At 39.6% G+C, this 14485-nt stretch overlaps 1 protein-coding gene across 16 annotated transcripts in view; it reads left to right on the top strand.

Moving 5' to 3' along the window:
- mark3a (MAP/microtubule affinity-regulating kinase 3a) overlaps window positions 1-14485 on the top strand; it is a 191934-nt gene that overhangs the window by 163300 nt on the left and 14149 nt on the right. The window contains exon 17 of one of the 16 annotated variants that reach the window (XM_048599730.1): window positions 3395-3416. The exons of the other annotated variants lie outside the window; for them this stretch is intronic. Within the exon in view, the coding sequence (XP_048455687.1) occupies window positions 3395-3401 (7 nt within the window). The 3' untranslated portion in view covers window positions 3402-3416. Of the gene's footprint in view, window positions 1-3394; window positions 3417-14485 lie in introns of those variants that run through there. 16 annotated transcript variants of the gene reach the window in all.

Raw genomic sequence — 14485 nt, forward strand, 5'->3', positions numbered from 1 at the left:
TATTTGAGAGATTATATACTATTAAACCATTAATGATGTTGGGAAGTGCTCTAATCTGGTTGTTTTAAACATATCTACAGCTGAGCATGCTAACCACTTGCTGTCATATCAGATTCATTATAATTAACCAAAGATTTGATGGGATCATTTCATTATTTTACTAATACACCCAACCATGCTTGGTGTATGTTAAAGTTTCCTTAGTTGGAAAAAAGCATGATATAAAATGACTATGAACTTTGAAAATAGCATTTATGTAAGCAGTGTTGGGCTGGGGAAACTGATTCCCTGGTTGCAGTTCTCTTGCAAGAAGTATGATTTAGGATTCAGATGGTGCAGAACAATTTGGATTTCTGTGGCAAATGGCATAATTATTTCTTTCAAATGTCTTTTTCAGAACAGAGCCGATTTGCCATATCTTATGGAAAAGATTTTTACATTAAATTAAGGAGCTTTTCCCTTCTATGAAGGCATTTCTTTGGGTAGGACTCCATGTAACTCACTTCCTTTCTACAGTGAGGGAAAGATGTACAATTTCCATGTGTTTCTCTGAAATATTTTATTATGTCCAATCATTATTTTCCTCCTTAAATTGAAATTTCAAGCAGGTTTTAGTAAAATTAGAAGATGTTACCTTGAAAGCCTGCAGTATCCCAGCTCAGGGCTAACATCATGCCCTATTAAAATTGTGCTTTTCAAAACTGTCCTTATTACAGAAATTTCAAACTTTCTGTATTTTGTATGGAGAAGAAACATTTTTTAAAAATAGTTATTAATACATATCCTTTTTCTTAAGAACCACCTTTGGCTGCCTTTCCCCAGGTATCATTGTCCTGATTGTGTCAGAAGGATGATATGCTTTAACAATGGGCTATATTTAATGGATTCATATAAGTGGTTAAAGGATTTTGCAAAAGGGACTGTTTCTGCATTGCAGCTGGTTATAGAATGTGAAACATCAAGCAATTGAATTGATACTTTATAAAAGATCAGCATTTTATGAAAAATACTCTAGTCTCTTTCAATCTTCACTGGTTTAAGTATCATGTAGCATATTAGTCTCTTGATACTATAAGAATTATATAGCCTAAAAAACTGTAGTACATCACTGATAACCTTTGTGAAGTAGGTCATGCTTTACAATTGTATTGGAATTTTTTGAAGGATTAATTGACTTGATACACAAGGTAATTTCATTGGATATGAATCGCTTGGATTTTCAGACATTTGTTTCCTAAATGTGAAATTTACATGAAAGATAAGGCTCAATTGTCTAGTTAGAGTGCAACATGGAATAACAATAGAAAGTACAAAAATAACCAAAGGCCCTGGGTTAGATCTCAGATGCTTGATTTTCATTTGCCTGTGGGTATATTTTGGAAGTAGTTCATTCAGATGGTGTTTCAGTCATCCCACACCTCTAGAATATCCTGCTATTTTCAAAGAAAGCGTAGGAATAAGGAGGAACTGGCAACTGTTCACCTGCTGCAATCAGGGTCCAGAGTTCCATTGCCTCAGAGTCTGAAGATTGGGCCATGGTCAGTCTTGCAAGTCAAGTCCAGTCAGTCTGGGGATTACCAGTAAGGAACTGAATAGATATCAGTCAGGGCTGGGTCATCCACAGTCAGGGCTGTCCTCCCAAGTACTGGGGGTTGGCCATGATTAGTCCAGGGATTTGCCTAGTAAAAGTCAAGGGAAGTTATCAGTGGGTAGTGCATGCTATACTGGGGACTCGGGTGCAGATTAGAGCCAGTAGACTAGGATACAGAGGAGCAATTAATGTTCAGGGGAGGGCAACCCCAGATGGATGGAAGCCAGTATAGTATGGTAGGTAACAGAACAATGTGGGAGTGGGGGATCTTTGAAAGTTACCACCATCCTGGCCTTGATAGAGGCCAGTGGATAACAATGCATATCTTGGGGATATGCTTAGGACTCAGAAAGGAGGGGATGGAAATTGAGGAATATTAAGTTGTGTTTTTTTTTTTTTTTTTTTTTTTTTTAAAAAGGCTAGAATGTTGGAGTTGACAAGGATTGCTATCCAGATTGGAACATGAAGGTTAGCGTCAGGGAGCATCGAGAATAACATCAGATTGTACAACATGTTTTCAGGAGCCTGACCTCGTCCATCATTTATCATATTTCAACTGTGAAATAATGATGAAAAATGGCTGCCAATACACCCAGAGTGGGCAGAGTAAGTTTGTTTTGTGGGGCAGGATTCACTTGAGTTATATGAGGGGCCTTAATCAATAATAGATTTGAGATTAAATGCACCTGTCATAACATTAATCTGCACATGGAGCTCATTCATTGACCAGCGATCTATACTGCATATCCTGGTCACCAGCAGTCCTGATCATGTTATTGATCATTACAAATTAATTGTAGTAAACTCTGACGCAAAAGCGATAACAACTGACCTTTTAAAGTGTCGACTGCAGTTGATAATTCCCAAACTTGTTCCAAAAGCATTATAGTCTGTGCAAGGGCATAGAGATGCTTAGCTCTCAAATTAAACTGTAGGTATGTGAGTACATGGACGTTTGTAAGAAATAAGGTCCAAAATGTCAGACATCCACGTAGTGGCATCCCATGACTGTCCTTGTCAGAGGCTTTCATGTCTCATTCTTCCAAGGCCTGTGGTAAAGTCTCATTTATGTCTTCTGTGACTGCTGACAAGTCAAACCATGGAGAAGCTGTTTGCTTCTGATATTCCCCACATAGGTCCTATCAGAAATAGATCCAGCAGCCACAGCTGTTATCATTCCTGTTGCAACAATACAGGGATGATGTAGAGAAACTGAGGAAATACAAAGGCATGAGCAAGCCCAGCACTAGCCTCCACTTCTGCATGGAGAAATCACAGTTGAACGTTCCCCGACAATGCGGACGGGATCAGGATGCCCTAACTCTATTACCCTCAAAGACATTTCTTCCAGATGAGCAAGGTGTAGGGTTGCCATTGAATGAGCATGTCCCAGGAAAGTGTAACAGAACTCTGTCATCTGCTGAAGCAGGACTTGTAATATGAAAGTGGGGAGGGTGGTGACTGAAGGTTGTCAAGGTAATGGTGGTTGTTCTTTTTGTGACTGGCTGCTTCCAGGGGTCCACAGGGAAAATGTGTGCAATCTCCCAATCCTCAACCCACAGAAGTATTAAGGCTGGTACTGAGGCATTTTGTGTAAGATCACACCCCTTCTTTTCATTTTCCTGTAATGAGGTCAGTGTTAGAACCCAAGAGGTAGGCCTTGTCAACATTGCTGACTCTCCCCAGACTCAGTGCTATAGACTGTACACACATCATGTTGAGAATGTCATGTCATAATGCAACTGTATTCGTTAATGTGTCAATGTCCAAGTCACCTTTGATCATCGTTACCGCATCCTAAAGTTCTTAGCCAGGTACCCGAGAATCTGCCAAGATACCCATGTTAGCTGTCTGGTTCCAGCTCAGTTCAAAGAACTGAATACCAATCGAGGATAGCTGCTCGAAGGTAAGACCTACCCTTTGTGCTGATGACTCCATTACACACTCCCCTGACTGAAGGTATGTAGATACACTGTAATTTCTTCCTGCCATGTCCATTTTGGAACAGATGATAGGCGTCCTCAAGATGAGATTCAGATTCTTCTGAGGACACAGGTGGCACCTGTAACTTGATTGTAACTAAAATATAACATCCATAAATAATATTTGCACTATAAATCATCACCTGTCTGATCAGTTGTCATTTTAGTTCTTAGATAAAGAATCAAGTGACAGGAGATACTCTTCCTTAGTTCCCTCCAATCTTAGAACCCTGATGGAATGCTGTTTTTTCCCTGTCACCCATCAGAATGTAATGTGCTGTTATAGTCAGAGATCTAAAGCACAGAAAAGGGACCTTTGACCCAAAAAGTCTGCAACAGTCAAAAACAGCTACCTAATTGTTCTACTCCTGTTTTCTAGCACTTGGCTCATAGCCTTGTATGCCTTGACATTGCAAGTGTACATCTAAAATACTTCCAAAATGTTATGAAAGTTCTGTCTCTACACCAATACAGATAGAGTTCGAGATTCCCACCACACTTGGTGAAAATATTTTCCATATATCCCCTCTAAACCTCCTACCCCTTGCCTTGCATCTATGCCCCTGATCATTGGTTCCTTCACCAAGGGGAAAGTTTTCTTCCTGTCTATCCTGTCAATGCCCCTCATAATTTTATACATCTCAATCATGGGCATGCACACAGGTCCTTGTGATCCTCAGTGGTTCCATGGGTCCTGCTGTTAATTGTGTATTCCCTTGCCTTGTTTGTCCTGCCCAAGTGCATTACCTCACACTATGCATTTTTCAAATCCACTTGCCGTTATCAATTCATATGACCAACCCATCTATATTCATCTGTAATCTAAGGCTGTCTTCCCTGCTATTTACCACCCCATCAATTTTCATATTATCTGTGTATTTACTGACCAACCCTCCTACATTCCAGCCTAAGTCATTTATAAACAGCACAAAGAGCTGATCCCTGCAGAACCCCACTGGACATAGGCTTTGAATCACAAAAACACACCTCAAGCATCATTCTCTGTTTCCTGCCACTCAGCCAATTCTGGATCCAATTAGCCAAATTTCCTTGGATCCCATGGGCTTTTAGCTTCACTATCAGTCTTCCGTGCAGGAACATATTCAAAATTCAATCAAATTTGTCAGACATAACCTCCCCTTAACAAAACCATGTTCTTAATTAACTCATGCCTCCAAGTGTAGATTAATTCTGTCCCTCAGAATTGCTTCCCGTAGTTTCCCACCACTGAGGTTAGATTGACTAGCCTGTTGTTTCCTGGTTTATCCCTTGCTCCCTTTTTTGAATAATGGTACCATATTGGCTGTTCTCTAGTCTTTATCTCTCCTGCGGCCAGACTGGAATTGAAAATCAGCTCCTGCTATTTCTTTCTTTGCCTCTTTTCCTAGTTATCCTTTTATTCTTAACGTACTTATTAAAAAATACTTTGGATTTTACTTTATTTTAGCTGCCATTATTCTTTCATGCCCCATTTTTGCAATGCTAATGTCCTTTGTAGATTTCCCCTTGTACATTCTGTACTCCTCTAGGGCTTGAAGGATCTCATCCCTTTTTCTGTCTGTCATTGCTCCTAACAAGTATCATGATCTTTGTCTGTTTGCCATCCCCCATTAGAAAATACCCTGCAACTGTTTAGTGGCATCCTTGACCCTCGCACAAGGGAGGCAGCATACCATCCTGGCGGTGCCTTCTGGCTGCAGAAATGCAATCTGTTTCCCTCGCAATTGAATCCCCTGCCAGTACAGCATTCTTCTTCCTCCCCTGTTGTGCAGCAAACCCAACCATGTTGCTCTGAAATTGAGTCCCACTGCTTTCTCCTGCATGATCATCTTCCCCAGTGCTAACCAAACGGTGTCAGAAGGGAATGGTCACAGGGGACTCTTGCTTTCCTCTGTTGCCTGGTCGGCACCCACTCCTCTGCTCAGCATCAAGGACACTACACAGCAAGTTCACCCACAGCTCTGTCTCTGAAATGGAGTTAGCCAGTAGCTGCAGCTGAACACATTTCCTGCAAACATGGTCACCAGGGACAACTAAAGCTTTTCCACATAGCCCAGGAGGGGCATATCACAGGAATGCACAGTTTTCACAATAACTTTTGATGTGGTAAATTATGGGTGCCACAGTGGTTAGCACTGCTGCCTCAGCGCCAGGGATCTGGGTTCAGTTCTACCCTTGGGCGACTGTGTGGAGTTTGCACATTCTCTCCATGTCTGCGTGGGTTTCCTCTGGGTGCTGCGGTTTCCTCCCACAGTCCATGGATGTGCAGATTAGGTGGATTGGCCATGCTAAATTGCCTATATTGTTCAGGATTGTGTAGCTTGGGGGGGAGCATGGGTCTGGGTGCAATGCTGTGAGGGTCGGTGTGGACTTGTTGGGCCAAAGGGACTGTTTCCACACTGTAGGGATCCTATGATCTATGACCGTGCCTACTGGAAATCTAAAGTACAGTACATTCACCAGTTATGCTTGATCCACAAGCATGTGTAACCTTAAAGAACTCCAATAGATTGATTAAACCTGATTTCCTTTCACAAAACCCATCTGATTAGCTTGTACATATAAGGAACTACATAGTTATTCTATTCAGTTTTGCATTTAGCTATGATTTTACATGTTTGATTAACTACCTGTTGCTATATACTTTGTTGAGCCTTGGGAATAGAATAGACCTTATTCACTTACCTAATACTTCCTCTCCTGTAGCAATGCAATAATCAATTCCTGAAGGCTGAAAATATTTAGGAAAAGCAAACACAAGGCACCTTTTCCCTTCCTGCCCTAACTCCCTTAATTGCTTAACTCTAAGTTGCACACGTGTTTTTAGAAATAGCACCACAGAATCTTTACATCCACCCAATAGGCATTAGGTTTAATGTTTTATCTGACTCTACAGCTCTCCTTCAGTACTTTTTTGGAGCGTCAGCTTGATTATTATGCTCGGTCTGTTGTGGGAATTGAACCTGAAACCTTTTGTCTCAGAAGAACGAATGCTACCAACAGCCATATGAAAGTGCCTTTTATGTATTTAGGATATCCCAAAGTGCTTTGTACACAGTTAATTACTTTAGAAGTACAGTTGCTGTTTTAATTGTGGGCAGGCTCAGTAGTCGATTTTGTGCTCAGCAAAGCCTCAAGAACAATAAACAAGACGTACAATTAAATTAATCTGTCCAGTTGGAGATATTTAAGTAATTATTGCTGTAGGAAAACCCCCATCACCACCACCACCACCACCACCACCACCTCCATCAACCTGCTGTTCTTTCTATGAACCATGATTCTTTTACTCTTTACAAAGGTACAAAGAGCTTTAGTTTAACATGTCATCTGAAAGACTATTAATTTCACTGCAGGTTCTTATAGCTGCAGTTCCTGGAGTAGGGTTGGAACACAGTTTGACCCAGGGGCAAGAGTGAGTGAAACTAATAGTTACTACTAATAACTTTAAAGCAATTCTACAAATCCAGACTTCTGCATGTACAGCTGTAAGCTAATCTAGTTGCATAAAAACCCCTGCAATATTACCACACAAGGTTCTTCAACAGCAGGATTTGCACATTTGATCACTGCAGGATGCAAATTTCTAATGCAAGTTTAGCAAAAAGATGAGTTAAGAATTAAATACAAATTTCTGGCTGTATCTTGCCTTTAACAGTGATATCTGAATTCAGCTTCCTTTGAATGATTAATAGGCTTGAATTCTGCAAGCAGATTTGAAACAATTCTTGTGTTTAATTTTAGCCCTGTCCTTTTCTTTTTCTTTGTTTTGTTTACTAAACAGTCATAAAAATCTTGAGTTTGTACTGTTTTTTTTTATCTATTCTTTCCCCAACCTAATCAACTGTCAACAATTTGTAAAATATCCAGATTCAATGATTGATTTACAGACCAGTCAGGGCTACATTTCAGAACATGTCTGCTTTTAATGGAAGAAATATCCATAATGCTTTAATGCTCAAAATTTTGTTTATAAATTATTCAATCACTACAAACTGTTTCATTATCACTGACCAAAGGAAACACTGGAATTTTCTTAGCTGGCAAAATAAGGGAACTAGCATTTTTCATATTAAACTTTGGGAGCTAGCTTTTCCTAAGGTGACTAAAATCTGAAGTATATTTATACCCAATAACCAAACTCCTGTTCATGAGCATTAAGAATTTCTTTATATTCCTAACTTTTGCATCCAAGTTACTGTAGAAATAAACTTCAAATTTTCAGTATTTTTGTAAATTATGCTTCCTGAAACACACTATAATTTTTTTGGCGTTAGAATTTTTTGCATTTTTTTGGTTAGTGTGAGTTTCCATAATTAGTTTAATTTTCTTGAAACATAAAATTTAGAAGTCCAAACACAAAGCAGAACAATACATTTAAGAATAATTTTTACATTATCAACATACAAACAAGGAACAAGAATAGGCCCTAAGGAGCAAGTGCTTGACAGAGCTAAGCAATCCCTTCTTTAACAGGTCAGATCTAAGCTCCTATAGTCTTTTCACACCCAGTCATGAATTCTGGTGGACAATTAAACTCACTGGAGGAGGAGGCTCTACAAATATCCCTGTTCTCCAATGATTAAAGAACATAACTCATCAGTGCAAAAGGTAAGGCTGAAGTATTCACAGCAGTCTTCAGCCAGAAGTGCTAAATGGATGATCCATCTCATTCTTCTCTAGTGGTCCCTAGTAATATAGATACCAGTCTTGAGCCATTTTGATGACCCTATGATTCACTCCACATGATATCAAGAAATGGTTAGAAGTAATGAATAGTGCAAAGTCCCTGACAACTTTCCAGCAAAAGTACTGAAAACTTGTGCTTCAGAACTTGCCATAACCCTAGCCAAATTGCTCCAGTGCAGTTACAGCACTGACATCATCCACCTATAAGAAGAATTGCCTGGGTGTGTCCTGTACCCCAAAAACAGGACAAATCCAACCTGGCCAATTACCACTATCAGTTTACTCCTGATCATCAATAAAGTGATGGAAGGTGTCATCAACAGTGCCATCAAGCAGCACCTGATCAGTAATAACCTGCTCAGTGACACCTAGTTTGGGATCCTCCAGGGCCACTCAGCTCCTTACAGGTTTGGACAAAAGAACTGAATTCCAGAGGTGTAGTGAGAGTGACAGCACTTAACATCAAAGCAATATTTGACTGAGTGTGCCATCAAGAGGCTCTAGCAAAACTGGAATTAATAAGTATTGGGGCAAAGTCTTCGCTGGTACATACCTGCCACATAGGTGCAAAGTTGTGTTTGGTTGTTGGAGGCCAGTCACCTCAGCTCCAGGACATCTCTGCAGGAGTTCCTCAGGATGGTGTCCTAGGTTCAAACATCTTCAGCGCTTTCATCAATGACCTTCCCTCCATAATAAAATCAGAAATGGGGATGTTCGCCAATGATTGCTCAATGTTCAGCACAATTCACCACTGTTCAAATACTGAAACAGTCAATATTCAAATGCAACAAGATCTGGACAATATACAGGCTGGGCTGACAAGTGGAAAGTAACATCGTGCCACACAAATGCCAGGCAATGACTATCCCCAATAAGAGACAACCTGACCACACCCCTTGACATTCAATGTTATCATCATTGAATCCCCCCACTATCAAAATCCTTGGGATTACCATTGACTAGAAACTCACTAGACCATCACATAAACACAGTTGGTACAAGAGTAGGTCAGAGGCTAGGAATACTGAGGCGATTAACTCCCCTCTTGAGTCCTCAAAGTCTGTCCACCCATCTACAAGGCACAAGTCAGGAGTGTGATGGAATATTCTCCACTTGCCTGATTGGTGCAACATTCAAGACACTTGACACCATCCAGGACAAAACATTTCACTTATTAGGTACCGCATCCACAGCATCTATCACTGATGCTCAGTTATAGCAGCAGTGTGTACTATCTACAAGATGCACTGCAGAAATTCACAAAATTTCATAGATCATAGAATCCCTGTGTAGAACAGGCCCTTCGGCCCAACAAGTCCATACCGACCCTGAGAGAGCATCCCACCCAAGACGCATCCCCCTATAACCCACCTAATTTACACATCCCTGAACACTATGGGAAATTTAGCATGGCTAGTCCACCTAGCCTGCACATCTTTGGACTATGGAAGGAAACCGGTCCACCCGGAGGAAACCCACGCAGACACAGGGAGAATGCGTATCCTTCGACAGAACCTTCCAAACCCATGACCACTTCCATCTGGAAGGACAAGGGCAGCAGATACATGGGAACACCACCACTAGAAGTTCCCCTCCAAGTCACTCGCCATTCTGATTTGAAAATCATTATAATTCCTTTATTATCACTGGGTCAAAATCCTGGAATTCTCTCCTGAAGGGCATTGTGGATCAATCTACAGCACATTTAAGGGGAGGTGGTGGCCTAGTGGTATTGTTGCTGGACTGTTAATCCAGGGACCCAGGTAACATTCTGGGGACCCTGGTTTGAATTCCACCATGACAGATTTGAATTCAATAAAAATATCTGGAATTAATCCTCTAGCGATGACCGTGAATCCATTATCGATTGTCGGAAAAACCCATCTGGTTCAGTAATGTCCTTTAAGGAAGGAAACTGCCGTCCTTACCTGGTCTAGCCCACATGTGAGTCCAGACCCACAGCAATGTGGTTGACTCCTAACTGCCCTCTGGGCAATTAGGGGTGGGAAATAAATGCTGCCTAGCCAGCAACACCCCTCATCCTGTGAATGAATAAAAAAAAGGACTGCATTTGTTCAAGAAGGCAGACCACCACCACCACCTTCTTGAGGGCAGCTAGGACCACGCAATAAATGCTCGTCAGACAGTGATGTCCACATCCCATGAGTGAAGAAAAGAACAGTTGGCCCTTTGAGCCTGCTCCACCATTTGATAAGATCATTTTGACCTTAACTCCACAGCTCCTGTGTGTCTCCAATAATATTTCAACCCATTGATATTCAAAAATCTATATGCCTCCAGCTTAAAAACATTTAAACATTCTGCATCCACTTTCTTTTGATGAAGGTAATTCCAAAGAGACACTACCCTCTGAGAGAAAACATGTTTCCTCGTCTCTGTTTTAAATAGGCACCCTCTCTATTTTTAAACTATGACCCCTAGTTCTAGATTCTCCCACAAGAGGAAGCATTCTTTCAACATCTACCTGATCAAGTCCCATCAGAATATTTTATGTTTCAATTAAGTCTCCTCTGACTCTTCAAAACTGCAGAGGATACAGTCCTAGCCTGTCTAACCTTTTATCATAGGTCAGTGTGCTCATTCCAGGTATTAGTCTTGTAAACGTTCTCTAAACTGTTTCCACTGCTATAATGTCCTTCCATAAGTATAGTGACCAGCACTGTACACAGTCTTCCAGATCTGATTTCACCAATGCCCTGCATACCTGAAGCATAACTTCCCTACTCTTGTATGCAATTCCCTTCTCAGTAAACCATGACATTCTATTGGCTTGCCTGAATACTTGCTGTACCTGCATACTAACTTTCTGTGATTCATGTGCTAGGACACCCAGATCCTCCACATCTCAGAGCACTGCAACCTCTTACCATTTAGATAATGTGCTGCTTCTTTATTCTTTCTGCCAAAATGGACAATTTCACACTGCAACCTTTTACCATTTAGATAATATGCTTATTCTTCATTCTTTCTGCCAAAGTGGACAATTTCACACTTTCCTACATTGTACTCATTTCCCAGATCTTTGCCCACACTTAACACATCAATATCCTTTTATAGACTCCTTATATCCACTTCACAACTTGCTTCCCTATCTATGTTTTGTCATCAGCAATTTTATGCCACCCTACTTTCAATCCTTTATTATACTATATTTTTACTCTACACATTTAGCCTAAACTAATCACTTGAAAGTCTGTCTCTCCACTTCAATCTCTCTTCTCTACTTAATTTTAGGATCCTAAGGGAAATAAGTTTAGCAATTCCAACCTGTCTGTTATACCCTGTTGCCCCACGCTGCTCATAATTTGACTCTTGACCCAGAATAGCTGGTATTTAAAATAGAAAGAATGAAACTGATACAGTAGAACGTGATATTTTGAAATGGCATAAGGTCCATAGTTAGAGTATTTTAAAGAGGGGGTCAATGCTGCATCTGGTCACATCACAGAGTACACAAATAGGAAATACCTGCTTTTTCTAGGATATTCATCTTTCACTTTGAGCACATGATTCTTTTCTCAGTACTTCCCTCACCACAGCCCCCCAAAAATCAGATCTGTTAAATTGTTACAATGTGTAGTTTGTTTAAAAAAATTCACCTGGGCATCCCTTTCTGCTTTGTAAAAGCAATCCTGGTTCATAAATTCTATGTCAACCTAAGACGCAGTATCTTGAAAGAAATTATCACATACAACGAATGAAAAATTATATACAATCAATTTTTAATGTTTCTGAAATACAATATCTGTCTTGTTTTTAATGACTTTGAACCAGCAATAAATATTCAAATCTGAATGATCTTCTCTTTTGAAATATTGCAGTTGTGTCCATCATTCAGTTTTCGATGACAAATATTTCATACCTGTCTGTAAATTATTTCATTCACTGTTATTACACTGATTAGAATTGAAAGCCTATATCATTATGCCAAGAACCACCAGCCTCCCACACCCTCCAGTAACAAAAAAAAGTTAGATGCCGTTACTGTTTTAAAGAAGTACTAAAGTGGGAAGGATTGTTGCTGATAAAACTCATTAATGTAATTCATAGAAAGTCCTGCATTCCAACATTGATCACACTACTGTTTTTGAGGAGCCATCATGACAATGTGGTCCAATTCCATCAGGGCAGTTTGTGAACATGAATTCATATATTTTGAAAATGGTGGAAATGGCTTATATTAGTCAAAGTGATCAAATTTTTACACTGTCTCACAAAATCCACTGTTTCATCAGTGTCCATTAAGAATACCTGCCATACTTATCCATTCTGACCTGTATTTAAATTCAATTCCATACAGACATAGACTAGCATTCAACTCCATTATGTCAAAGTACTAAAGAATTCAATCGCTGTCTTCTCAAGACAAGTAAGGATGGGCAGTAAATGCTGACCTTGTTAGCAGTGCCCACATATCAAGTACTTGTTTCTTTTAAATCAATCAAACACAGTGTCTTCCACAAAGAAGGAAAAGGAATGAACTTGTATTTATGTAATACTTTTCATATCCTCAGGATGCTTCAAAATATTTCACAGTCTTATTATTTTAAAGTAGTAGGCAATTCTCTCACAACACTGTCCCATAAACAACAGTGAGATCACTGACTAGTTAATCTGTAGTTTGGTGGTATCCGTTGCCTTTCAACTATTTGAAATGAAAATGAGGCAGAGAGGTAGTAGGTTCTGAGTGTGAAATAGAAATGAATTGGAAAGTAGTAACAGTCTGCAAAATTCTGAACTTTTCTGTAAGGATGAAGATAAAATCTGTATCATCATTCAGCACTTGACAGTCACTTTATTCAAAATCATAGAATTGTTACAGTACAGCCCATCATGTCTGCATCAACATTCCAAATGAGCATAACGACTTTGTGTCAATTTGCCAACCTTTCCCTGTGATCCTGCACATTGTTTGTATTTAAATAATCAACTATTGCCGCCTTGAATGCCTCAATTGAATCTGCCTCCACTACACTACCAAACATTACATTCCAGATCCAAGCCAGCCACTGTGTGATAAAGTTTCTTCTCACATTGCAATAACTTCTTTTGCAAATCATTGTAACACTATTATGTCACACTTGATTTGCTTACGAGCAGGAACAGTTTCTGGCGGTCTACACTGTCCAGACCTCTCATGACCAAGCAAATTTCAACCTAATCACCTCTTAGCCGCCTCCTCTCCAAGGAAACAGTGTCAACTTTTCCAATCTATCTTCATAAGCAGAAGTTTCTCATCCTTGGAACCATTTTTGTAAACCTCTCACACTCTGCAAATTTCACATCCTTCCTAAACTTGGCACCCAGAACTGGACACTATATCTGTGGTATAACTATCTGGTACAGGTTCAGCATCCCATTTATGCTATGCCATTATAAATAAATCCTTGAATACATTATGCTTTATTAACCGCATTCTCCATCTGTTTCACCACCTTTAATGACTTATGCACATGCTGTCTCACCATGTTCTTTATACCATGTATGTTATGTATATAAACAAATATACATCTACATATATATATATGTATGATACATTTCATGCCACCATAGAATTTATCCTAAGATTCACAGTATCGCAGTTATACTGTTATTATGAGCAGTTTGATGCTACTGAGGTAGAATGCAGTTATGTAGTTGTGTTCATCTTTGGTCAGTGATGAGGAAGTTGAGTTCATTATTCTAAATTTGTTCTAAGTTGCTTCAGCTATAGGTAACAAAGTGGGACCATCAGCACACGATGTGCTAACATATGTCAGACTATATGTAGATTGATCTATATGTACAGTTTAATTCTCCAACATTTTTCCTCTTCTCAGGGTCACTATTGACCCATCAAAACGGCAGACTTCGAACAAATCAGTGCCCGCAAATACTCCTCCACAAGGATCAAAGACTGTTAGTAAGTCTTCAGCCTCTAAATCTTTCCTCCTCTTGACATTTATTTCTGAAATTCTTTCCTTACTCTTTTTACGTTTAGAATTCTTCTTTTCTTCCAGATCTCAGATCCAAAGGACTTATCCACTGTCTATTAAAATAAATACAGTAATAAGTCAAAGATCAGTACCTTAGACACTGTAATTTATATGGAAATGGTTTGGATAGTACTAAGAAATTTATTCCTTAGAATATGGTAACAGTTAGACTTAATACATAATCATAGCATTTGCATTTGAAAGCCTTGGTTTGTTTTAAACAGTTG

This window comes from Rhincodon typus, chromosome 8 (genome assembly GCF_021869965.1).
Source record: "Rhincodon typus isolate 14 chromosome 8, sRhiTyp1.1, whole genome shotgun sequence".
In the NCBI taxonomy this organism is placed as follows: domain Eukaryota; kingdom Metazoa; phylum Chordata; class Chondrichthyes; order Orectolobiformes; family Rhincodontidae; genus Rhincodon; species Rhincodon typus.